Source organism: Mandrillus leucophaeus, unplaced genomic scaffold (genome assembly GCF_000951045.1).
Source record: "Mandrillus leucophaeus isolate KB7577 unplaced genomic scaffold, Mleu.le_1.0 Scaffold552, whole genome shotgun sequence".
NCBI classification, from domain to species: Eukaryota; Metazoa; Chordata; class Mammalia; order Primates; family Cercopithecidae; genus Mandrillus; species Mandrillus leucophaeus.
In genome coordinates this window covers 1879307-1907284 of record NW_012105942.1, presented here as the reverse complement: position 1 = coordinate 1907284, position 27978 = coordinate 1879307, and the positions used below count along the sequence as shown (strand labels likewise).

Sequence of the window (27978 nt, the reverse complement as noted above, 5' to 3'; positions counted from 1 at the left end):
ATATGGCTATATCATATATTATATATAATATATGATATATGGCTATATCGTATATCATATATAACCATATATATTATATATTAAACCACTATAAATTACCCTCTTTTTTAACAGAAGTGGACAGACATCTAGATTTAGAGAGACAATGACTACTTTTGAGTCTAAATTACATATAAAAATAAATACCATATTAGTAGATATGAGTAAAAAAATTTAAAAGTAGTTTTAAATTACTTTAAAATGAAATTTTTCCTATTTCCTCATCTTCTCATTTATTTTAAACCACAATATATCATATATATCAAGTGTGTGTCACTTTTAATTTACTTTAATTGCACAAAAAAGTACTTTCCAACAGACTCAATTTATCTTTTAAATAACCTACATTTGCTTAGTTTTCCAATCAAGTCAATGGCTTTTGAAACCTATTATAGTCTCTCTATTTGTAAAAAATACCGTGGGTTCCTTACAAATTGGAGTAAAATTTTGTTTCTTTAATAATTATGTGTATGGCATATTTTAAAATTGCAGAGATGCAAATCACATTGGTATCTATTTATGTAAAAGAAAAATGAGGTAATGAGAAATAGAACTACAAAGGAACTTTCTCTCCCTCATGACCATTTTGAGAAACAAGAAGAAAAACCATAAACAAAGAAAATGAAATTTTTCCTATTTCCTCATCTTCTTATTTATTTTAAACCACAATATATCATATACATTAACAAGTGTGTGTCACTATTATCTCAGGGACAATTTAGATAAGAAAAATAAGAGAAATTATGAAGCACATAATTTACACAAACAAAATTTAAACAAAATACAGACAGTGGGAGAGCAAGGAGAGTTTAGAGAATAAAAGAGGAAAAACAAAAGTATATATTGCAAACATATTTTTGCCAGTTTTTCTTGTCTATTTTGGTATATTTTCCAGGCTTCTTATGCTTCTGTTTTATTTATCATTACTTCTTTCTTAAGCCAATATTTTTGTAACTTGCAGGCAGGCACAAGCTGGCAGCTGCCGAGTATGCAGCTTCCCCCAAGATGCAAGGGATCAACTATAAACTGTCCCTGTGTGTAATCCGTCACACTTTCCTGGCGTTTGTGTAGCCAGAGTAAATCCAGAGAAAACCAAAGGCACACTGCCTACCTGCGAAGAAGTACCAGTGATTCTTTGCATTCGAGAATTTGGAATGAAGTCTCCAGAGTTGAGATACAATTTTTGACTTTTTTCTTCTCTCTCTCTCTCTCTCTCTCTCTCTTTTTTGACTGAGTCTTGCGCTATCACCCAGGCTGGAGTGCAGTGGTGTGATCTTGGCTCACTGCAACCTCCACCTCCTGGGTTCAAGCAATTCTCCTGCCTCAACCTCTAGAGTAGCTGGGATTACAGGTAGCCACCACCATGCCCGGCTAATTTTTGTATTTTTAATAGAGAAGACGTTTCACTATGTTGGCCAGGATAGTCTTGAACTCCTGACCTCAAGTGATCCACCCACCTCGGTCTCCCAAAGTGCTGGAATTACAGGAATGAGCCACCAAGCCCAGCCCAGTTTTTGACATTTTATCTCAGAATAAATGGTAATGATGTCTCTCATGTAGTCAGAGTGCTGTAGAACTTAAAAAGTTGCCACTTCATGCTTGGTTATGCCTGTCCAAAATAAACTCAATATAGGTCCACAGAACAGCACTGCTGGGAATACTGTACTACCACATGAAATACTTTCCTGGGAAGGATGGACTATGTGAAACGGTAGTTCATTTCTTTGGGGCTCTGTAACTCCAGGCCCAGTCCATATCTGTGATGCCATACAATGGATTTCCAAAGCCGGCGATACTCAATCCCCTTTCACAACTGGGATTATTAGAGATTTACCCTTCCTCACCAACAGAGCTTCAGTTATAGGGATCATGAGGTGATGAAACAGAAAGAAAACCATATGTGGATTTAGAGAGTGCGCATGTTGAAACTTCTGAACTATGCATCCACTCAGCATGAACACATTGCATGTATACACTTCACCAGAAGAGGGGGCAAGAATGTCTACAGTTTTTACTCAAGCCCAGCATACTGGAAGGTGTTGAGAGAAAAGCAGAGTGATCATCATTGTAAGGAATTTCTGCTCTAAAGGCCATTCTACTTGAAACTTGCAGTGGGTCCCAGATTATATTAACCAGTCTTTGCTCAGTGTTCATCTCCAGTCCTTCGCACTCCATCCTCAGAGATTTTACTCTACAGGCCTACCTTGGAGATATTTTGAACTCAGTTCCAGACCACCACAATAAAGCAAGTTGTATGAACTGGTTGTCCAGTGCACATAAAAGTCATGTTTACACTATACTATAATCTTTTCAGTGTGCAACAGCACTATGTCTAAAAAGTACATACCTGAATTTTAAATTTCTTAATTGCTAAAAATGCCAATGATCCTCTGAGCCTTCAGTGAGTTGTCATCTTTTTGCTGGTAGAGGGCCTTGCTTTAATGTTGATGGCTGCTGACTGATCAAAATGGTGGTTGCTGAAGGCTGGGGTGGCTGTGGTAATTTCTTAAAATGAGACAAAAATGAAGTTGGCTGCATCAGTGGACTCTGCCTTTCACAAAGTATTTCTCTGTAGCATCCAAAACTGTTTTATAGCATTTTACCCACAGTAGAACTTCCTTCAAAATTAGAGTCAATCCTCTCAAGTCCTCTCAAAGCTGCTGCTTTATCCACTAAGTTTATGGAATATTTTAAATCCTTTGTTGTCTTTTCAACAATGTTTATGGCATCTTCACAGGGTTAGATTCCATCTCAAGAAACCACTTTCTTTACTCACCCATAAGAAGCAGCTCTTCATCTGTTCAAGTTTTCTCATGAGATTATAGCAATTCAGTCACAGCTACAGGCTCCATTTCTGATTCTAGTTCTCTCTCTCTCTCTCTTTTTTTTTTTTTTTTTTTTGAGACAGATTCTGGCTCTGTAGCCCAGGCCGGAGTGCAGTGGTGTGATCTCGGCTCACTGCAAGCTCCGCTTCCCGGGTTCACGCCATTTTGCTGCCTCAGCCTCCCCAATAGCTGGGACTACAGGCGCCCACCACTGCGCCCAGCTAATTTTTTGTATCTTTAGTATAGATGTGGTTTCACCATGTTAGCCAGGATGGTCTTGATCTCCTGACCTCATGATCTGCCCTCCTTGGTCTCCCAAAGTGCAGGGATTACAGGCATGAGTCACCACGCCTGGCCTCTCTTGCTATTTTTACCACGACTGTAATTACTTCCTCTGTTGAAGTCATGAACCCCTCAAAGTTATCCAGGAGGGTTGGAATCAATTTCTTCCAAACTCCTATTAATGTCGATATTTTGACCTCCCACAAATCACAAATGTTTTTAATGGTACCTAGAGTGGTGAATCATTTCCAGAAGGTTTTCACTTTATAATACTTTGCTCAGATGAGAGGTATTATTTATGACAATAGTCTTATGAAATGTATTTCTTAAAGAATAAGACTTAAGAGTTAACATTGCTCCTTGATCCATGGCCTGCAGAATAGATGTTGTGTTAGCAGACATGAAAATATCCATCTCCTTGTACATCTCTATCAGAGCTCTTGGGTGACCAGGTACATTCTCAGTAAGCAGCAATCTTTAGAAAGGAATCTTTTTTTCTGAGCAGAAAGTCTCAACAGTGAGTTTAAAATATTCAGGAAACGGATGCTATAAACAGGTGAGCTGTCATGCAGGCTTTGTTCTTCCATTTACAGAGCACAGGTAGAGTAGATTGAGCATAATTCATAAGGGTTCTAGGATTTTCAGAATGAGCATTGGCTCAACTTCAAGTCACCAGCTGCATTAGCCCCTAATAAAAGAGTCAGCTTGTCCTTTGAAGTTTTGAAGTCAAGTAATGACTTCTCTAGCTATGAAAGTCCTAGATGGCATCTTCTTCCAATGGAAGACTGTTTCCTCTACATTGAAAATACGTTGCTTAGTGTGGCCATTTTCATCAATGATCTTAGCTAGATCTTCTGGATAACTTGCTGCCGCTTCTATGTCATCACAAATACTTGCTGCTTCACCTTGCACTCTTCTATTATGGAGAAGGCTTCTTTTTTTTTTTTTTTTTTATTTTAGATAGAGTCTCACTCTCTTGACCAGGTTGGAGTGCAGTGGCATGATCTCAGCTCATTGCAACCTCCGCCTTCCGGGTTCAAGCATTTCTCCTGCCTCAGCCTCCCAAGTAGCTGGGATAACAGGTGCCCACTACCATGCCGGCTAATTTTTTTGTGTATTTTTAGTAGAGATGGGGTTTCACCATGTTGGCTAGGCTGGTTTCAAACTCCTGACCTCAAGTGATCCATCCGCCTCAGCCTCCCAAAGTACTAGGATTACAGGCGTGAGCCACCTCACCTGGCCAGAAGGCTTCTTTCTTTAAACCTCACTAACAAACCTCTGCTAGCTTTAAACTTTTCTTCTGCAACTTCCTCACCCATCTCAGCCTTCATAAAGTTGAACAGAGTTAGCGTCTTGCTCTGAATTAGGTTTTGGCTTAAAAGACTGTTGTGGCTGGTTGATTTTGTATCCAGCCACCAAAACTTTCTCCATGTCAGCAATGAGGCTGTTTCACTTTGTTATTATTTATATATTCACTAGAACAGCACTTCTCATTTCCTTCAAGAACTTTTCCTTTGTTTTGACAATTTGGCTAATTGTCTGGTGCAACAGGCCTAGCTTTTGGCCTATCTTAACTTTCAACATGCCTTCTTCATTAAGCTTAATCATTTCTAGCTTTTGATTTAAAATAAGAAATGTGTAACTATTCCTTTTACTTTAACATTTAGAAGCCATTGTAGCGTTACTAATTGGCCTACTTTCAATATCGTTATGCCTCAGGGAATAGAGAGTCCAGAGGAGAGGAAGGGGACGGGAAGGGAAACAGCCAGTTTGTGAAGCAATCAGCACACACGTAACATTTATCTGTTAAGTTTGCCATCTTCTGTGGGTAGGATTCAGGAGGCCCCAAAACAATTACAATAGTAACATCAAAAATAACTGATCACAGATCACCAGAGCATATATAATAATAATGAAAAATTTGAAGTAATGTGAGAATTAACAAAAGGTGACACACAGACATGAAGTGGGCACATGCTGTTGAAAAAATGGCACTGGATAGACGTGCTCAATGCAGAGTTCCCACAAAACCTTCAATTGGTAAAAAATGCAACATCTGCAAAGCACAATGCAGTGAAGCACAATAAACCAAGGTAAGCCTGTAGCTGCATACCCCCTGTACTCAAATAGTTATAGTCGCATTGCAAACAATAGTGAACTCATGAATTTCATGTAGCAGATGTATATTTGTGAATATATTTTAAATATATAACTATAAAAACTATTCCATCATGGTTTTGGCTTGCATTTTTCTGAAAATTAATGACGCTGAGTATTTTTTCACATGTTTGCTGGCTACTTGTATGTCTTCTTTTGAGAAGTGTCTCTTCATTTCTTTTGCCCGCTTTTTAATGGGGTTGTTTTTTGCTTGTTGATTTGTTTAAATTCCCTATAGATTCTGGATATTAGGCCCTTCCTGGATGTGTAGTTTGTGAATATCTTCTCCCATTCTGTAGGCTGTTTGCTCTGTTGATAGTTTCTTTAGCTATGCAGAAGCTCTTAGTTTAATTAGGTCTCATCTGTCTATTTTTTGTTTTGTTGTAATTGCTTTTGGGGACTTAGCCAAAAATTATTTGCCAAGACCCAGGTCAAGAAGGATATTTCCTAGGTTGCCTTCCAGGATTTTTATAGTTTGAGGTCTTACATTTAAATGTTTAATCCATTTTGAGTTAATTTTTATATATGGCAAAAGGTAGGGGTCTGGTTTCAACATCCACATGGCTGACTAGTTATCCCAGCACCGTTTATTGAGTCCTTTCCCAATTGCTTGTTTTTGTCAGCAAATCAGAACCACAATGAGATACCATCTCACACTAGTCAGAATGGCCACCCCTCAAAAGTCAAAAAACAATAGATGCCATGGTGAGGTTGCAGAGAAAAGGAACACTTATATACTGTTGGTGGAAGAGTAAATTAGTCCAGCCACTGTGGAAAGCAGTCTAGAGATTTCTCAAAAAACTTAAAACAGAGATATGATTCTACCCAGCAATTCCATTACTGTGTATATACCCCTCCGCCAAAATAAACCATTCTATCAAAAACACGCATACACTCATATGTGTATTGCTGCATTATTCATAATAGCAAAGACATGGAATCAACCCAGGTGCTCAACAATAGTAGATTGGATAAAGAAAATGTGGTACATATACACCATAGAATACTATGCAGCCATAAAAAAGAATGAAATCATGTTCTTTGGAGCGCCATGAATGGAGCTGGAGGTCGTAATCCTAAGCAAATTAACACAGGAACAGAAAACCAAATACTGCATGTTCTCACTTATAAGTGAGAGCTAAACATTGAACACACATGAACGTAAGTAGGGGAACAATAGACACTGTGGACTACTAGAGGGAAGAGGAGGTGTGTGGGTTAAAAAACTACTTATTGGGTGCAATGCTCGCTACCAGGACGATAGGCTCCATATTAGAAACCTCAGACTCACACAATATTCCCATGTAACAAATCTGCACATGTACCCTCTGTATCTAACATGAAAGTTGAATTTTTTTAAAAAAACCTAATAAAAGCAAACACTGTAAAGGTAAAATAAATATAAATAAATAAATAACAAAACTATTACAGAAGACCATTCCAGGTCTCTCCAAGAGTAGTGAATTGTACTTTCAAAAATATTGCTTTACGATATCTGGAAGTTTCTCTACTTATTTATTTACAATTTGGGATGTGGGAACAAATCAAAAGCAGTTGCAATTATAGTAGTGAGTAAAGAGATTATCTTTTTGACTTGTAAAAAAAAAGATCTGTAAGAGGTGTAATTCACTATCCTCTTATACTAGTCACACAAAAAATGGTGCTACCTGAAGCTAACGCCACCCTTTTGAATGGGACATCAGCCCTTTCAATATAAGCCAGGATTTAGTGCTACTATTATTGCAAACTAATTTCTTTGGATGTGTCTGCTCCAAAATGAAAACAACTAAGATAAAAGCAACTAATACACATATAAAATAATGTTGATGGAAGATTTAAAAAATAAATTCCAAGTAGCTTAGACTTAGAAATATAAAATATGAATTTCTCAAAAACCCAGATTAAGGTCATTGCTTTAAGTTAAATATATGCATTAAGAATATTGTATACTTACACTGAGGTTTCTAACAATTTCTTCAGAATTAACTGTTTCAAAAGAAAAAGAAATAAATGACATTACAATTGATAACAAACAAATGCAAAGAATGTGAACCACTCAGATGAATTTGATACATTCATTTATTAATAACTATGATCTGGTAAAATTAAAAGTTATTTCAAGCAAAGAATTATTTTAGCATTTAGAACACAGTAGGATACATTTCAACTTAACAATATTAGATATTACCATAGACTTTATAGAAGGTACTTAAGCATGAGAATTTCCCGCTTGTTTCTGTGTGGTCTTCTCAAGAAGTCAGTAGGGAGTCTGATAATCCCAACTTCCTCTCAGAATTAGAGAACTATGGTTATTCATTTTCAGTTTTACCCTTTTTTTCATATAGGTGTCTTCATACTTACAACTAAAAAAGTCATGAGGTACATTAAGAGCTCTGATGCGGGGGGCAGGCCCTTCGTACATGTAGAAGTTTATTCTGGGAAAATAATCAGTCATGTATTCCATCTTGTTACAATAAGTCTGGTCCATTCCTGAATCAAAAAATAATCATAATAATCCACTGAACATATATAAATGGCAACGGTTGATTTCCATCATGTCAAATAGAAGACATTTTATGTTACAGATCTCAAACCAAGTTTCACTGAGAAGTTACACAATTCACTCTATTACTTTACTCCGGCAGAAAATTGTGGCAGTGGACAAGGGTCATGTTTGAGGGAAGCACAGATGGATTTTATAAACAGATCATTTGTTCAACGTATAATAGATTAATGGAAGTAATTCTTACTTTTAAAAGTATATTATTTAGGCTGTGGCTCACACCTAACACTTTAGGAGGCCGAGGTGGGCAGCTCACTTGAGGCCAGGAGTTTGAGACCAGCCTAGCCAACGTGAGAAACCCCATCTCTACCAAAAAATACAAAAATTAGCCAGACATGGTGGCATGGTGGCATGCACCTGTAGTCCCATCTGCTCAGGAAGCTAAGGCATGAGAATCTTTTGAATCTCAAAGGTGGTGGTTGTAGTGAGCCGAGATCATGCCATTTGCATTCCAGCCTAAGTGACAGAACAAGACTCTGTCTCAAAAAAAAGTATAAAGTAATTTAAATTTATATAAGGAGTATGTGCTATAAAAAGATTTGGTAGTTAACTTTTTTTATTTGAAGATTTTTCAGACTGCATATTTTTTTTTTTTGAGATAGTCTTGCTGTGTTGCCCAGGCTATAGTGCAGTGGTATGATCTTGCCTCACTGCAGCCTCCACTTCCCGGGTTCAAGCGATTCTCCTGTCTCAGCCTCCCGAATAGCTGGGACTACAGGTGTGTGCCACCACACCCGGCTAATTTTGTATTTTTAGTAGAGATGAGGTTTCACCATATTGGCTAGGCTGGTCTCGAACTCCTGACCTCAGGTGATCCACCAGCTTCGGCCTCCTAAAGTGAAGGGATTACAGGCCTGAGCCATGGTGTCTGGCTTGCATATAAATTATTATTTTAATTAATTTCTTTTAACAAAATTACACAAAAAGTTTCTCTTTAATTTTAAAACAATAGGGCAAAGTGTTAGGGAACAACCTTAGAAAATTTAAAAATACATTACTATGTTTCCCATTATCTGGATGCTCTAAAATATGAACAAAAGTTCTACAGACACACTCTTTTTCCTCCTCATGCCCCATGGCTGGTCCCTTTACAGATATTGGGGCTTGACTTTAAATGTCCTCCTCAAGAGGACACTTTGACTACCCTAGCTAGGAAAGATCTACTCCGTGTCTAGGAAAGTACCTAGCATTGACTAGGCACTTAAAAAATATCTGTAGAGGCCAGGCGCGGTGGCTCACGTCTGTAATCCCAGCACTTTGGGAGGCCGAGGTGGGTGGATCACGAGGTCAGGAGATCAAGACCATCCTGGCTAATATGGTAAAACCTTGTCTCTACTAAAAATACAAAAAATTAGCCAGGCGTGGTGGCAGGCGCCTGTAGTCCCAGTCACTTGGGAGGCTGAGGCAGGAAAATGGCATGAACCCGGGAGGCGGAGCTTGCAGTGAGCCAAGATCGCCCCACTGCACTCCAGCCTTGGCGACAGAGCCAGACATCATGTCAAAAAAAAAAAAAAAAAAAAATTCTGTAGAATGAGTGCATATGTACTTCAAAACTGTTTGAATGCATTTTGCATGAGGTTGGAGAGGGTGTCCCCACTGTTTCACTTCCTTTAACATTCAGGTTAATCAAAATCAAGAGTTAACCTCAAGTAGAGAAATGTGAGGTGACAGTAACTTTAAAGATGAAAAGCTATGAATAAACACACATCTATTTACATAACTAAAAAAAATACACACGGTGTGGCAAAACTTGCCAGCTACAGTAAACTGCAGCCAATCTACATGAACGAACCATGGCTGGAATGAAGGCCCCAAAGCACTCTTTAGATTGAATAAAAACCCAACCGCATCCCTGTTAAATATCATTAACTCCACTTTTACAAAACATAGTGTGTATACGTAGGTTTTCAGGACTATTAGAATAATTAAACTAGAAATTTTAATGTAGTCCTCTTTTCATCACAATCTACCACAATTCATTCCTTGCTTCTTCAAGAGACTTTAGGTCTAGAAGTAGAGATTTTAAAATATCACTGTTATCTGTGTATGATTCCTGAAGTGATAAATTATAATCAATAATAAAATAAGAATGTTTTTAAAAGCATACCATGGTCAGCCAGAAGGATGATATTGACACAGTTGTGCAAATTCCGCTGCTTCAGGCCTTCCATCAACATCCCAAAAGCATGATCTACTACCTGTAAGGCTTTAATTACCTAAAAAATAATTTGGAGTTAAGATTGTCATAATGAATTGTCTTAATTAGCCAAACCATTATCTAATCAAGTAAAAATTAAACACATCTCAGTCTCTGAAATTGCTGGTTTTGAAACAGAACATCAGAGCCCAGCACTAGCACCCATGCTACCATATTCATCGAATACCAATTCCCTAAATTTCTGTAAACAAAAATCTAAACCATGCTTCCGACAAAGGAAGATAGACTGCTGGCCAATAAATATGTGAAACCATGCTGAATGTCAACAAACACTATCCAACTGTAAAGATTTTCATAGTGATGCTCTAAGTTAGAGAGAAGAGTGGACAGATACTTCTAAGATAGCCTAAAGGTCACACACATTCCAGAGGGTCATGTGCTATAGGTTTCCAAAGAGTTAAAAACAGCATCTGTAACCCAATAATTCTACTTCTGGGCATTTGTCCTAAGTCAACACTTGGTGTACAAATAAAGACTTGCATACAAACACAGTCATCACATTATTGATTTATAATTTAAATGCAAGGAAAAATAATTTATTTATTTATTTTTAGGGACAGGGTCTTACTCTGTTGCCCAGGCTAGAGTAAAGTGGCACAATCACCACTCACTGCAGCTTTGATCTTACGGGCTAAAGCAATCCTCCTGTCTCAGCCTCCTGAGTAGCTGGCACCACAGGTGGACACCATCATGCCTGGCTAATTCTTTAATTTTTTGTAGAGATTAGATCTCATTAAGTTTCCCAGGCTAGTCTCAAACTCCTGGGCTCAAGTGATCCTCCTGCCTCAGCCTCTCAAAGTGCTGGAATTACAGGTGTGAGCTAACACATTTGGCCACAAGGAAAAATAGATGACACATTTTTAAGAAGACTTACTCTATAGCCATGAAAAGATACTTTTAAAGAACAATGGGGCTGGGTGTGGTGGCTCAGGCCTGTAATCCTAACACTTTGGGAGGCTGAGGCGGGTGGATCACCTGAAGTCAGGAGTTCGAGACCAGCCTGGCCAACATGGCAAAACCCCATTTTTACTAAAAATGTAAAAATTAGTTGGGCATGGTGGCAGGCACCTGTAATTCCAGCTACTCAGGAAGCTGAGGCAGGAGAATCACTTGAACCCCGGGGGGCGGTGAGCCAAGATTGCAGCACTTCACTCCAGCCTGGGCGAAAGAGCAAAACTCCCTCTCTCCATTCCCTCACACACACAAAAAACAATGGCCTAGGAAAATAGTCACAAACAATGTTAAGCATTAAAAATGAAAACCAAACTGTATACATACTGCATAATCCTGATTTTGTTTTGAAATATATTTAGCATTTCTTAGTAAACATGCATGCACGGAAAATTAAAAGGAAATATATCAAAGTACTATTGACAGTGGTTGTCTCTAAATAGTAGAATTAGAGTTCATTTTATTTTATTGTTTATACTCACTGCTTTGTGTTTTTAAATTTTCTACATTTTATGAATATAATTCATGGAACTGACATAAAGTTTAAGTAAATTTCACTGATGTAAATTTTCTGTGTGTGTGTGTGTTGTTGTTTTTTTTTTCCAGAGAATAAGAAAGCATAATAGCAATGGATTGGGGAAAGAAATGTTTTATCTCTCAGAGTACTATTATAACAATGATTGCCTCTTTTTTTCTTTGAGAAGGAATTTTACAAGCCTGATAGAGTTAAGATCTTTAGTGCATTGTCTCTTAAAATCCTCACAGCAAATATTCATGGATGGAGCTACTGGAATAGTCAGTTGTAAAGGTCAGGAAACCTGAGGTTTAAAGAAGTTAAGTGACATGTTCACAGTCCTTCAGTTAATAAGGGACAGAGCAGGACTTGAACACAAGCCGCTCTCTACCTACTGCTCAATCCATCATCAACTCCAAGATGCTTTCCTGGCCTTCAGTCTTAGGGTGACCCGCACTTCGCTTTGCCAGCGAGAGTCAGTGTTTCCACCTGTTGTCATGACATAATGTCCCCTTTTACATAGTCATCTGACTCACTCCCCCAACCACACCAAGAACCCCTCCTCTTCTGTCCTCTGCCAGGACCCTGGCATCTGGCTGCCACTGGACTCTTTACAGTTTTGAAATCATCTGTGTACCTGTCTGCCTTTCAAGGAGAGCATGAGTTCTCGCAGGGAAGGGATCATGCAACACAACTCATTACATATTTCTTGAACCCAGATTCTGTCATGAAGTACACACTTGATAGAACATGAAATGCCAGTCCTCTACTCTCACCCAGCCAAAGAAAAGAAACAAGAAATTCCTATAATAGGAAACAATTGAGTAGCTTTGTTAAGTTTGAGTGATAAGTTTTTCACTTAGTGAATGTGCCAAAACAAACTAAAATAGCCTTTTTACTGTCAATTTATAAGTCATATTAACTCTGATTAAAGGTATGCGATTAAAACTAACAATAATAATTAAGAAGTCACAAAACCTTCTACTTCCATTCATTTGCCTCTTCTCTTCAAGTTTTAAGTAACATTTGGTCCTAACCCTTCTATTTTCTCACTTTGCTTTCTCCTTAGGCCATCTCCACTTCCACGCACCATCTATATGCTGCCGATATCCCAGATCTTCACCTCCTTTGAGCTTTAAATCCACATTCATTTGCCTTCTGGACATCTCCATTTGGACAACACAGACACCTCAATTGCAAAACAAGCATCTCCCCAAACTTACCCTCCTTTAGTGGTCTTATTAATATAAATGGGACCACCTGCCGGCACGTGATAGAAACTAGGAAATCAATCTTGATCCCCCAACCCCCTCACCCAACTCACACTAAGTCATGCCAAGTCTATCTCCTAAATGAATCTGTTATATCTTCTTCCATCCACAATTGTTGCCTCTACCTTAGTCCAAGTCACTGTTATCTCTTTTCTGGAATGTTGGGAAAGCTAACCTGTCTCTTCCCACCTGTCTTTTCCTCTTACAAAATAAAAGTGATCTCTAAATACACACAGATCTGGTCCTGTCACCTCCCTTATTACAATGCTTCTCGTTTTACTTTTTCTAGCCTGCAAGGACTTGCAAGGCCCTGCAGAATTTGATGCCTGACTCCTTCTCTGGGCTTCCTCTTAGCCCTCTTCCCTGCTTCACAATGCTGCAGACATTGGTGGGAGATAATTCTCATAGCTTGTCCAACAGCTCTGGCACAGCAGAGCACAAATAAGGGTGAGTTGCTACTATTATTCTTACCATGATCACGCTGTCTACTTGCTGAGCCATCTAGCCATTTGTTTGTCAAACCATTTGCTCATTTTATGTGTTCCTCCAATGTGCACAGCTCCTTCCTCAATAAGCCCACTTGCAAATTCTGTTTCCTTTTTGTCACTCAGAGGAGAGTCTCCTAACCAGGCTAAATTTGCACCCTACTCTAGACTAGCTTGAGACTGCCTAGATAGATCTCTTGGGGGAACCTTGATCTTTTCCTTTGCAGCACTTTTCAAAATTATACTTAGAATGTACTTGGGTTTTAAACTAGACCACTGAATGGGGGGGAAAAAAGGACATGGTGCCTAATCTCAAGTCAGCTCCTGAGGTGCAACGAATGCAAATACAGTGTCCCTTCTCAAATGACAAATCATATCAAACACGGCTAACAGTTAAAATAGAAAAGAATGGCTGGGCGAGGTGGTTCATGCCTGTAATCCTAGCACTTTGGGAGACCGAGGCAGGTGGATTACCTGAGGTCAGGAGTTCAAGACCATCCTGGCCAACATGGTGAAACCCCGTCTCTACTAAAAATACAAAAATTAGCCTAGCACGGTGGCACGTGCCTGTAGTCCCAGCTACTCAGGAGGCTGAGACAGGAGAATTGCTTGAACTCAGGACATGGAGGTTGCAGAGAGCCGAGACTGCACCACTGCACTCCGGCCTGGGTGACAGAGCAAGACTCCATCTCAAAAAATAAATAAAGAAAAAATAAAATAACATAAAAAGAAGGCATGGTAAATATATTTTAGATAGTTCATGCTTAGAGTAACCTGAAAAGGCATACAATTCTGTGATACAGTCTAGAGCTGTGCAGGAATATAACAGAGGCCCAAGGCTTAAAAGTGGTGAGGCTTAAGCAAGTCCCTATATTATGAATCATTTTGGCCTAATAGGAAGGAAGGAAAAAAAGTTTTTCTGAGAAATTGCAAAGGCATGGTGCCAGAACGAATATGCTTGCATTCCAATTGAGGGCAATTGTTCAACGAGTTTCCATGGGGTGGGGAAAGCCATACTCGTGGCAGCCTTTGCAACTTTCCATTGTGTCCAAGACAATAGAGGCTTTAGTGGAGTTTAGAAGACAGAATGTCTTGTTTTGCTAAAAGCAATATTTAAGGACTATGTTTGTGTAGTAAAATCATAACAGAATGGCCTAGATAATGAATAAACTTACATTAGAGAGTCCACTTCAATGATAATGGGAGCCTAGAAGGGAAATAACTCTGCCTGAGGTAATAACATGTTAAATCCAATTATAAGGAACTTATAAATGAACTGTGGGAGACTAGACAGCTGGATATACCACAATGGACTTGCAGGTGACTTAGCCCGAAATACACCACACTAGTATGAATCGGTTTATGTAATATCTAGCCTTAATGCTTTCATTATATGCAACAACAGTGCCACATCTAAGTATTCAATGATAGTTTTTCAAATGATTCAAGATATAGTTAATAACACAGTTGTCCTTTCTAGAATTTCAACTATTTTATGGTTAAGAAGGCAGTTGAACCATGGCATCCCTTTTATACCTTTAACTATTTTGATCTTCTTGTGTATGTATCAAATACGTTTGTGCTCAGTAGAAGTTAAAGAATACTATTTTGTTTTGCGGGTTAGGGTTAGATGATTTTACATTGTTTTGTTTTTTTAAAACAAAACAAAACAAACTTACTCTGGCACTGACTGGTCCACCTGCATGTCCAGAGGAATCAGGTTCTTCAAAATACATGGTATAAAAACTGGGTCTAAGGGTAAAATTGAAACAGAAATATGTTATCAATTTGCGATAAATTTACAGGCTGGATTGGGGGATTTTGTAGATCTCAGGCTTGCCGGCCATTGCCTTTTCTTTCTCTCTAACCTCCTCCTCTTTGTTCAGACCCGGTAGTTCTACTTGGCTCCAGCAAGGATAGGTTTCCTGACAGGAATTAAATAAGACTTTCCCAGATATAAGCACTGGTACGCCCCTGTTGTGAAATTCTGTTTTGTTCTTGCAGTTAAGACCAGTTTTGGTGTGCCCCAGTCCTTTCTGTTTCCCGGTTTCTGACTTTTTGCTGATTCTTGGTTCTGTTATACTAAGTTCTTTCTTCCGGTGTCTGGTTTCTGATGCACTGTTTACCTGGAGCTCCTGGTTAGCCTTCAATGAGCCTCCATGCTCACTCCAATCTGTGGGCATGGGCTTGATGGAGCACCTCTGGCTCTTGGAGTCAGTCCTTATCACTGAGTGTCAGGCCTGCTCCCAGCTCTGCTCCATTCCACATCTGGCTTTGGTTCTGTGATATTTGCCTCTGCTCTCTGGTGTTAGCGCTATCTCTGTTGTTCAATAATGTCAACCACATTTTCGAAAACAAAAAGTTACCAGCTCTCAGGAATAATTTCCTTTATTTTATTTTTGAGACAGAGTCTCACTGTGTCACCCAGGCTGAAGGGCAGTGACATGATCATAGCTCACTGCAGCCTCAAACTTCTGAGCTCAAGTGATCATCCCGCCACAGCTGCCCAAGTAGTTGGGACTACAACTGCGTACCACCATGACCAGCTAGTTTCTTTACTTTTTTTTCAAGACAGGGTTTCACTGTGTTGTCCAGGCTGGTCGGGGACTCCTGGGCTCAAGTGATCCTCCTGCCCCAACCTCCCAAAGTGCTGGGATTACATGAGTGAGACACCCCCTGCCCAGCCAGGAATAATTCATGAAAAGTGCCCATTAAAAGGCAATGCCATATTGTTTCAAAAATAGCCAAAAATTGTAATTTAAAGTGAAGAAATAACTTCATTTTTTACCCATATATATGCCACTATGCCAGCACTTTTCTGATACTCGACATTACCTTTCAGCTTTGGGCAGGTCCAGCCATTTTAACAATGTAGAAATCCTCTCTTCATATGGGACACTTCTGAAAAAATAGAGTAGAAATAATTCTTTAAAATGAATCAAATCAAGAATAACTCCATTACATTCCTATTCAGAAAGGTTAATATCTTCAGCTATCCATTTTGTGTTCCTATATAATCACAATACTGAAAGGTATTCACTATTATTCAAAGGGATATCTGTTTATAGATACACTTGCAGCACTATAAATGAAATGCAGATTGTTTTATTTCACCTCACCCTTCTCTCCTTCAGTTTCCCCCAAATGAAATAAAAGACAATTGATTATGATCCATTAATTCCATTTTAAAAAATTTATGCATATGCGTATATTGAACATCTATTGCCGGATACTATTTGTTCATTCAAAACAGAATTTATCAGTGAGCAAACCAAAGATTACATTCTAGTGCAGGAAGACAAGTAACAAACAATTGGCCTAATATAAAAATAAGGTATAGTGTATTAAAAGGTGATAAATGCTGTGGACAAAAAAAAAAAAAAAAACAAAACAAAACACTACAGCAGAGTAACTGAGATGAAGGTGGTTTGGAATTTTAAATCTTAAGTATAACTGGGGTAAGACAATACTGAGAAGGTAATTTTTCAACAGCGCCAGAAGGCAGTGAAAGAGTAGGCATTCAGATCCATGAAGCAAATCATCTCAGGGAGGGTGAACAGCCAGTGCAATGTCCTGCAGCAGAAGCAAGCCTAGTATGTTGAAGTCCACCAAGGAGTTCAGAGTGAGCACCTGAGGGAGTAGCAGAAGAGGAGGTCGGAGAGGTAAGGGGACACCAGAGGTCATACCACATAGGGCCTTGTAAGCTTTTACTCTGAGTGACACAGGGAGCCACTGAAGTTTTGGTGCCAAATAATGCCATAATTGGACTTGCATTTTATTTTATTTTATTTATTTGAGATGGAGTCTCGTTCTGTCGCTCAGACTGCAGGAGTCCCTGATCTCAGCTCACTGCAACCTCTGCCTCCTGGGTTCAAGCTATTCTCCTGCCTCAGCCTCCAGAGTACCCAGGATTACAGCCAATGTGCCGCAATGCCTGGCTAATTTTTGTATTTTTTCTTCTGGTAGAGATGGGGTTTCACCATGTTGGCCAGGCTGGTCTTGAACTCCTGACCTCAAGAGATCAGCCCACCTCAGCCTCCCAAACTGTTGCGATTACAGGCGTAAGCCACCGCACCCGGCTGGACTTGCATTTTAAAGGAATCCCTCTGGTGGGCGGGATGAGACTAGAAGCAGAGAGATGAGTAAAGAGGCAACTGCAGTTAATACAGGCAAGAGATGACAGCTCGAACCAGAGTGGTAATGCTAGAGGTAATAAAAAGTTCTCAGGCTACACAGATTTTTAATTAGAGCCAAAAGCATTTACTGAGAGACTGCTTGAGTGATATAAAGGAAAGGAGTCAATGGTGACTTCCAAGATTTTTGGCTTAAACAACTGGATTAATGGAATTGCCGCCAAGATGAAGACAAAAACATCCTGATCATTTCTGCCTAACTGGGAGAATATCTGAAAGTGCTTCACTTTCACTACCGGTTGTAAGGCATGTATATGGAAGGAAAGGAGCCATTTATAGCCACTTCTGATCCAGGCCAAAAGTAGGTGGCGGCTTTTAAACCTTGATACATTGCTGTCAGCCACATCTGTAAGAAGAGAAAATTTAGGATAAGCGAAAGTCAATAATTACTTTGGGTAGAAATGGTGTACCTTACCAGAAACTAAACAAGATTAACAGTTGCAACATGTATTAAAATTGAAATTTTAATCTTTGTAGCAATTAAAAGATATAATTATCTAAGAATCTGCCTCAAAAACCAAAAACATAGCAAGCTACTAAGAAGCAAGATCATTTCTTTTCAAACTGGTAAAATTGGATGGTTCCTCTCTCCCTTTAAAAGAATTACAACCTGTAATCCCAGCACTTTGGGAGGCTGAGGCAGGTGGATCACAAGGTCAGGGGATCGAGATCATCCTGGCCAACATGGTGAAACCCCATCTCTACTAAAAATACAAAAAAATTAGCTGGGCGTGGTGGTGCGTCCCTGTAGTTCCAGCTACTCAGGAGGCTGAGGCAGGAGAATTGCTTGAATCCAAGAAACGGAAGTTACAGTAAGCTGAGATCGCACCACTGCATGCCAGCCTGATGACAGAGTAAGACTCTGTCTCAAAAAAAAAAAAAAAAAAATTACAAAACAAAATGAGGAAAAACATTAACAGATAATCTTTCTGAGTAACTTCCAGATAGATACATTTATAACCCAACACCCAAGTTTAAACATAGCTATTTGAGTTAACAGCCATAAATGTTTTAAAAATTCAAGTTACAAATAGTGGTAAAACACCTTCCCACCCTCAGCCTTTAGAAACTATATGGGTGACACAGAACTTGCTCCACTGAGCAAGAAGAGTGACCTCCTGCCACACTGAGAAATGGAGGTTACTTCAGTTGGCACGTGTAGAATGCTACATACTGGTTGCCCATGCCACCAGGCTGGATTATTTTGTTCCTCTGAAGAAAGTGAAAACTTCTTGTTGAGATTTACATCATACATATTATTGTCAATGATGCCATGTGATTCCGGATACAAGCCCTAAAATGATAATTTAAAAAAAGATGTAAGATAAAATATTAGTAAAATAGAAATTTAAATTAAAATAGCACACGATCTATTACTCATATCTAGGAAAGGTACTATATATCTTTCAGTGTAAAACACCTGGACCTGAACTTAAATATTAGAAGATATTGTCATCCCTTGGCTTTCATAGGGCATGGTTCCATGACCTCCCTCAGGTACCAAAATCAGAAGATGTTTAAGTCCCTGCTTGAAAATGTCTTGGGATTTGCATATAACCTATGCATACCCGCCTATATATATTAATCATCTCTAGATTACTTATAATAGCTAATATAATATACATGCTATGTCAATCATTGTTGTATTATTTAGGGAATAGTGACAAAAAAAGTCTATACATGTTCAGTACAGATGCAATTTTTTTCCAAATATTTCCTTCCTTCCTTCCTTCCTTCCTTCCTTCCTTCCTTCCTTCCTTCCTTCCTTCCTTCTCTCCTTCCTTCCTTCCTTCCGTCCTTCCTCCCTTCCTTCCTTCCTTCCTTCCTTCCTTTCTCTTTCTTTTCTTTCTCTCTTTCTTTCTTCCACTTTTATTTTAGGTTTGGGGGTACATCTGAAGGTTTGTTACTTAGATAAACAGGTGTCATGGGGGTTTGTTGTACATATCATTTCATCACCCAGGTATTAAGCCAGTACTCAATAGTTATCTTTTCTGCTCTTCTCCCTCCTCCCATCCTCCCCACTCAAGCAGACCCCAGTGTCTGTTGTTTCCTCTTTGTGTTAATAAGTTCTTATTATTTAGCTCCCATTTATAAGTGAGAACATGTGGTATTCAGTTTGCTAAGGATGATAGTCTCCAGCTCCATTTATGTTCCCACAAAAAATATGAGCTTGCTTTTTTATGGCTGCATAATATTCCATGGTGTATATGTACCACTTTCTTTATCTAGTCTGTCATTGATGGACATTTAGGTTGATTCCACCCAAATATTTTTAATTCACAGTTAGTAGAATCCAAGGATTCAGAATCCACACATATGGAGGGCCAAGTGTGCATATATATATTTTTTCTAGTTCTACCATGTTCATAGCAGCAAATAAGAGACATTAGGCTGATGGCTTGTCCTGATGGTGTTAACATAACTTTTGTGTGCTTAGTAACTGTTTAATTAACTGTTAAACTTTCCCATATTAGAATAATGGTTAGTCACTGGTTATATTATCAATAATAGCAAATAATTTACTAGATAGAAGCTTTCTATACATCAAATATCCTGGCTAAAGTGAATTAAAGAGTGTTACCAGCATTTTAAAGGCAGCCTGCCAAGTCTCTACCCATCTTCCCTGCCATCTACCCACCTATCCAACCAATCATTTATTTAATCAAATCTCACATATTTATTTAATCATTCCACACATTTTTATTAAATGACTATAGATTTTAGGGTCTTTATTTTAGAAAATTGCTAGGTATATGAATATGTATGCATATATATGTATAAAAGTATATAAATAGTAAATTAATTGCATTTATGCATAATCCCTTATTTTATGTATACATATATGTACATATGATATATATTTATGTATATATGTATATACAGCCAATTATTATTTTTATAGTAGTTCTATAAAGTTGTCATGAACACTAAACTAATGATTACTGAACCATTGCTCCTAGGAAAAACACAGAATTAGGTTTCTGAGAGCCTCTGGTTACAACAGTTTTGTCTTCTGATCAATACATAACCTTGTTTTATGAGTGTTTTTGTTTGAAGTCACCTTATTTTTGTATATTGTTGGTTCACTCATGGTATAACTCAGGCCTGGGCAAAGTTTACCTAACACACATATTTCCTCTGTAAGGCAAATTCACAGCCTTCTTGCTCTTAGGAACACCAGAAACCACGTCAGCACTATGCAAGGGGACCATTTTAACCAGTGAAATAACTCCCCCCAAAACATGAACATATAAAAAGTATGACATTCAATAAACAGTAAGATTGTGAAAATGATACTTGTTTATAGTATGACAGCTAAAACACGACAGCAGAATGTCTCCTGGTTAGACCTTAGCTAGGAACATGAGCATTGGGCAACTCAACTTTTTGTGCTTCTTTGTGATGGCTGCAAATGACGATAAATGCACTGTACTTATTGATTTGGGGGTTACAAATAAATTTTAGCAAGTAGGCAAACCCACAAATACAGAGTCTGCAAGTAATGAGAATACATACACACATTTGTGTGGGGGTTAAAATTTAAATGTCACAGTTACTGTTCCATAGTAATAAAAGATTAAAACCCAAAGTAACAAAGACACAAATATCCTTTGAGGCAGCGGATGCCTTAAATGTGTTCTAAATCCACCTGTCTTAAATAATTTAATTTTGAGTTCATTTTAATCATTCTACCTACATCTTTTAATACACCAAGGATAATTCACTTGCTTTTATTGCTTTATCTAAAGAGATGTAGACAGTGTGAATTCCTTCATGAAAAAGAAGTTCTATCAAGTTAATTGTAATGAAAAGACTAGGAAAGAACAAAATTTCCCACATCAAAGTAGTTGGCCCTATATATAGCCTACTGTTCCCAGCAGACCTTCAGATAAACAAAGGGCAATCGAAAGACCAGAGGAAAATGGTATTTCTCACATCAAAGGGTCTGTTTTGGGCTCAGCACAGGTGAATTAACCTAATGCTGGACACTTATTCATAGTTCATGCCTCACAGCCCTGGATTGGCCTCATATTGAGCCATTCCTTCCAGCCTGAATTCAGCCATGAACTGTTCCCACATGTGCTCGAGAAAGGTAAGTCTCAGAACTCAGCCAGTTCCTGCCCAAATATGTCTGTCTTATGTGGTCAGTTCTGGTCTTTGGCCTGTCTTACCCCGGGGTCAAGCACTCACCGTGACAATGGTGTAATGATTTGGGAAGGTTTTGGTAGGATACATAGCTCTCATGTATTTTGAATGAATTCCACATGTTTCTGCAACAGAATATGGTGAGAAATTAGGAAGTTGTTTCTTCTTCAGTTTTTTGGATAACTAAAAATCTGAACATGAAAGTCTCCCAGAAAAATAGAAAAAAAGCTAAAAAGTTGATTGAAGATGGAAAGAGGTTGAAATTCTGGTCTCTAAGCTTCCTCCATTCCAGGGAATGTCAGTCTTTTAGGAGAGGAGTGAGCTAAATCAAGGTGTATATATTTTTTTCTGGAAGAGCCAGTGATACACATGTTAGGCTTTGCAAGGCCATATGATCTTTGTTGCAACACCTCTCCACTCTGCCATTGAGGCCCCAAAGCATCCGTAGACAATAAATAAACAAATGAACATGGCCATGTTCCAATAAAACTTTCTTTATGGACATTGAAATTTGAATTTCAGGAAATTTTTACATGTCACAAAATATTCTTACTTTCTTCCAACCATTTAAAAATGTAGAACAGACTAGGCCCTGTGGCTCACACCTGTAATCCCAGCACTTTGGGAAGTTGAGACGGGCAGATCACTTGAGCTCAAGAGTTTGAGGCCAACCTGAGCAACACAGTGAAACTCCATTTCTGCATAAAAAATTAAAAATTAGCTGGGTATGGTGGCATGCGCCTGTGTAGTCCTAGCTACTCAGGAGGCTGAGGTGGGAGGATTGTTTGAGCCCAGAAGATGGAGTCTGCAGTGAGCTGTTATCGCACCACTGCACTTCAGCCTGGGTGACAGAGTGAAACCCTGTTTCAAATAAATAAATAAATGAATAAATAATTTTTAAAATAAGTAAAACAATTCTCAGTATATATGGCAGGCCATACACAAATGAGCAGAGTGAACCAGATTTGGCCTATGGGCCACAGCTTGTGGACCCCTGAGCTAAATGTACTCTATATTATACACTGCCAGTTTGTTTGCTTTATATAGCATTGGCATCCAGCTGATAGTTCTTACATGTAAAGTATCTAATATAACAAATGTCAACACTACTGCCTAGACAAATGAAAAAGGATTTCACTTGTATAACTGCATAAGCCTATGTCAGGTAGTACTGTTTACAAATTAAGCTAACTTTACTGCTTCTTACTTTTAGTACAGTTTCCATTAGACCAGGGAAGTTTCCTGTGATCTGTGTTTCACAAAGTACGACAGTAATTTAGCGTCATTGTTCTGTTGTTTTCAATCTGTGCAATAACCCTGTTTAAAGAGGTCAGAACCACTGGGGCACATTGCTATTTCCTCTGCACCAGTGAAGTACAAGAAATTTTCCACAGCAAAATTGTGTTGCCTCTGCTTCTAAAATAAAGCTTCACCATTATAGATTCTCTTTAGGTCCAAACAAAACATGAAATTGCTTGTGGTCCAAAAAGTCACGAGCTTTGCTGCTGAACACAATGAGTGTGTTCTCAAATAGGCATGGGGTTGGTCTCCTTCCCAGCCTCTCATTCAGGAATTTCCTCCTTCAGAATCTTCTAGGGCCCCATATCAAGTCCACTATACAGGATTCTCTGATGGGTATTGGAAGGTAGGAGATGAAGGAAAGGGAGATCAAAAAAATCTACTTTTTTTTCTTTCTTTCTTTCTTTTTTGAGATGGAGTCTCTCTCTGTCACCCAGGCCAGAGTGCAGTGGCACGATCTCGGCTCATTGCAACTTCTGCCTCCTGGGTTCAACTGCTGCCTCAGCCTCCCAAGTAGCTGGGACTGCAGGTGCCCACCACCATGCCCAGGTAATTTTTGTATTATTTAGTAGAGATGGAGTTTTGTTATGTTGGCCAGGCTGGTCTCAATCTCCTGGCCTCAGGTGATCCACCTGCCTCACCCTCCCAAAGTGCTGGGATTATAGGCATCAGCCCCTGTGCCTGGCCAAAAATTTACATTTTTAACAAGCACCCCAGGTCATCCTAATGTATTTAAGTTTGAGAACTGCTCCAGGACTTAATTTATGAAACATAAGATTAAAATAACCTTTATTTTTCTTATTTAATCAATATCACCAATAAGTAAATCTTGATCTCAATTAGGGAAAGACATTTAATATTGTTGAGAAGTCATATAACAAGAAAATAAAATGCGATCTAGTCCACTTACACAATTAAAATAATTTAAGTGGGAAAAAATTCATACAATGAGCAGATACATAAAGTCAGTTTCTGTTTCAGTATCCTTCAAACGTGGGTGGCAAACTCAAATTCTTAAATGGTTAAAGCTAGAGGATAAAATAAAATGTAAACTAAGCTACCGGTATTGTGAAAGCATGGCACCACCCTAGTTATATGATGTCATAAATAAGACACATCTGCTGACTCTCTATAGACTCAAGCTACCGTTTTGTATCACCTGCCCTTGAACCACAGCTACTGTATGTCTTCTACCATGGTTTCTTCCAAATATGAATCGTTTAAGTTATGCTTGAACAGACCACTTCTGGAAAGACACGCAGTAAACCAACGAGCGGTTGCTTTTGCAAAGGAAAAGCAGGAAGACCAGGAAAAAGGTTTTGTTCATTTATTTTTACTTATACCCTCGAATATTGCCTTAAAATGTTTATGTATGTATTTTACTTCTAAAAAAACAATTAAAAAAAAGAAAGTACTAAACAAAATATCTGAAAATATAAATGAGATAAGCCTATGCAACTAGGTTTATAGTAACTAGAAACTATGAGAAGCAGCAAAGGTCTAAATGGGTGAGTAGGTAAAGTAACCAAAGAATGCAAGGTAGGCCGGGCGTGGTGCTCATGTCTGTAATCCCAGGATTTTGGGAGGCTGAGGCAGACAGATCACCTGAGGTCAGGAGTTCAAGACCAGCCTGGCCAACATGGTGAAACCCTGGCTCTAATAAAAATATAAAAATTAGCCCAGTTCAGTGGTGCACACCTGCAATTCCAGATACGTGGGAGGCCAAAGCAAGAGAATTGCTTGAACCCGAGAAGCAGAGGTTACAGTAAGCTGAGATTGCCCCACTGCACTCCAGCCTGGGCGACAGCGAGACTGCATCTCAAAAAAAAAAAAAAAAAAAAAAAGTGAGACTCCGACTCAAAAAAAACACAACAATGTAGTCCTTGTGAAATTCTTATAGGATTGGCATAATGAAATAGTATTAAGGTATTTGTACAAATGGAAAAGATAGCAAACTGTTCACTAGTATTCACAGATTCACAGGCTGAAAATAGGTACTTTCATTTTATATGTAATTTAGTAGAATAACCTCTTAGAAAGATTAGCCATAATGTTGGCCTGTATCATTTCTAGCACTCAAAAAAAAAAAAGGAGGAATAAGCTCTGCAGGGGCTTCATTCTTCCCAGAGTTGCAAGTATGCATTCAAGCCCTTGGCACATAAAGAAGAAGGGTCAAAAGAGAGCAAAGAGGAGTGATGTTAGCAAGGTAACAGAATAGGAAATCTTAGACGACTCTTCCCACAGCAGACACTATCATTCAATAGCCACACATAAATCAATTTCCTTTGTGAGAAACCCAGAGACTACTTGACAGGCTCCTGCTTAACACGCAAGTATAACCCCAGTTACATTGAAACCAGTAGGAAAAGCAGAACCATTTCTTTGACATAATACCCATTCCCAGAACCATGCTATATGATCAGGAGAGAACTCTCAACTTTTGGTTTCTCCCCAAGGAGGGAAAAAATTGGACCACACATCTAACACTCCAATTTTTCCAGGTGCTGTCTGAAAAACTGGCTTCTATCTCACCTGAGTTAGAAGAGCTGAGATCCAACATGTATTAGTCTCCTGTGTGCTACAAAGAACAAAGAGGAGATTTGAACTAGCATGCGGGCACTCATCACAGCTTCTGCTCTTGGCTCAGCACAGAGAAATCAGACAATAACCCCAACTCCCAGCTTCTCCCAGGGGAGGAAGAGTTGCACTAAGTGTCCAATGCCCCAACTTTTCTAGGGACTGCCCAAAGGACTGGCTTTTTCGGTCTTGTCTGTATTGGAGCACTAATGGAACCTAGCATACTCTAGTCACCTGGGGGCCAGTGACAAAAAACACAGTGGTTTGATGTAGCATATTAGTCACCATAGCCCCTCTCCCTGGTGCAGCACAGAGAAAAAAAAGCAAGAGAAAGAAGGAAAAAAAAAAGCCCCACAAAACAAAACAAAATCCAGATCCCAACTTATCTCTGGGGAGTGAAAGATTTGGACAAGACATGATCCAAATTCTCTGGTGACTGCCCAAGGAGCTGGCTTCCTTCCAAGATAAGTTTCACTCATCTTGGAACACCAATGGGACCTAGTGTGCTCTAGACACTTGGGGCCCCTAAGAACAGAAAACAAGTTTGGACTACCATGAAGGTTTAAGGGGCCTCCAGAATCCCTGATCAGGCCTACTGATGAGGGTTTCTCCTACAAAAGCCCAGTCCATGAAAACTGAGAAAGGTGACTGTTTTGTCCAATGTGTAGATGCCAACACAGAGTAAAGGAAAATGAAGAAATGGGGAAATATGTTCAAAATAAAGGAAGAAGATAAATCTTCAGAAATTGACCTGAATGAAGCAGAGGTACAATTTTCCTAACAGACATTTCAAAATAACTGTCATAAAGATGCTCATTGAAGTGATGAGAACAATGAAGTGATGAGAATAAAGTGAAAATTTCCACAAAGAGAGGCAAACTCAGGCCTTTAAAAATTATTCAGGCAAAAGAGCAAAAAGAGAAAAGAATAGAAAGAAGTGATGAAAGATTAAGAGAACTGTGGGACACCAACAAGTGGATTAATATATGCATAATGGGGTTTCCGGAGAAGAAAAAGAGAAAGAACTAGAAAGTTAATAGAAAGAATTAATGGCTGAAAACTCCCAAATCTAGTGAGGAAAATGGGCAACCAGATCCAGGAAGCTTGAAGGATTCTAAATAAGATGAACCTAAAGAAATCCACACCAAGACATATTATAATCAAATGTCAAAAGTCAAAGACAATGAATTTTGAAAGCAGCAAAATAAAAGCAACTCACAATATACAATAGAAGCCCTATAAAACAATCAGCGGGGTTTTTTTGTTTTGTTTTGTTTTTTCAGAACCCTTACAGAACATTAAACACAACACAACACGTTTGTCTCAAGCATGCCTGGAACATTCTACAGGATAGATCACATTAGATCACAGAACAAGTCTTAACATATTTTAAAAATTGCAATCAAACCAAGTATTTTCTCCAACTACAATGGAATAACACTGGAAATCTATATCACAAGGAAAACTGAAAAATTTACAAATAATGTAGAAATTATGTAACACACTTTTGAACAACCAATGGGTCAATGAAGAAATCAAAGGAGAAATTAGAAAATACCTTGAAACAAGATGAGTGAACATGAAAATGGAATGCAACAAAAGGAGCTCTAAGATAGAAGTTATAGAAATAAATGCCTACATTAAGAAAGAAGAACAATTTCAAATAAACTACTTAATTTTGCACCTCAAGGAACAGAAAAAGGAACAAACTAAATCCAAGGTTAGCAGAAAAAAGAAACAAGATTAAAGAAGAAATGAAACAGAGAATAGAGAAACAATAGAATAAATCAATGAAACTAAGAGTTGGTTCTTCGAAAAGATGAACAAAATTGACATACTTTTAACTAGACCAAGAAAAAGAGAGAAAACTCAAATAAATAAAATCAGAAAGAGGAGCCATTACAATTGATACTGCAAATATAAAAGGTTCGTAAGAGAATACTATGAATAATTATATGCCAACAAACTGCATAACCTAGTAGAAATGGATAAATTCATAGAAACATACAAAGTACCAAGACTGAATCTTAAATAAATAGAAAGTCTGAATAAATCTATAAACAGTAAGGAGATTAAATCAATAACTAAAATCCTCCCAAGAAAAAGACCAGGACCAAATGGCTTCACTGACAATTTCTCTACCAAAAATTTGAATAACTAATGCCAATTCTTCTCAAACTCTTCCAAAAACTGAAGACAAGAGAATGCTTTCAAATTAATAAGGCTAGCATTACCCTAATATAAAAGCTATACAGTCATCACAATAAAAGATAATTTCAGGTCAATATTCCTGATGAAAATAGATGCAAAAATCTTTAACAAAATACTAGCAAAATAAATTCAACAACACAATGAAAAGATTATACACTATGATCATGTGTGATTTATCCGTGGGGTGCAAGGATGGTTCAACACATGAAAATCAATTAATGTGATATATAGCATTAACAGAATGAGG

At 38.4% G+C, this 27978-nt stretch overlaps 1 protein-coding gene across 2 annotated transcripts in view; it reads right to left on the bottom strand.

Moving 5' to 3' along the window:
• The window catches only part of ENPP3 (ectonucleotide pyrophosphatase/phosphodiesterase 3), a 106106-nt gene that overhangs the window by 38406 nt on the left and 39722 nt on the right, over window positions 1–27978 (bottom strand). For both annotated transcript variants that reach the window (XM_011998037.1, XM_011998036.1), the window contains 8 exons: window positions 21690–21769; window positions 18673–18792; window positions 17735–17844; window positions 16141–16206; window positions 14985–15057; window positions 9974–10082; window positions 7665–7793; window positions 7258–7289 (listed from right to left, as the gene is read on the bottom strand). In XM_011998037.1, the coding sequence (XP_011853427.1) occupies window positions 7258–7289; window positions 7665–7793; window positions 9974–10082; window positions 14985–15057; window positions 16141–16206; window positions 17735–17844; window positions 18673–18792; window positions 21690–21769 (719 nt within the window). The remainder of the gene's footprint in view (window positions 1–7257; window positions 7290–7664; window positions 7794–9973; window positions 10083–14984; window positions 15058–16140; window positions 16207–17734; window positions 17845–18672; window positions 18793–21689; window positions 21770–27978) is intronic.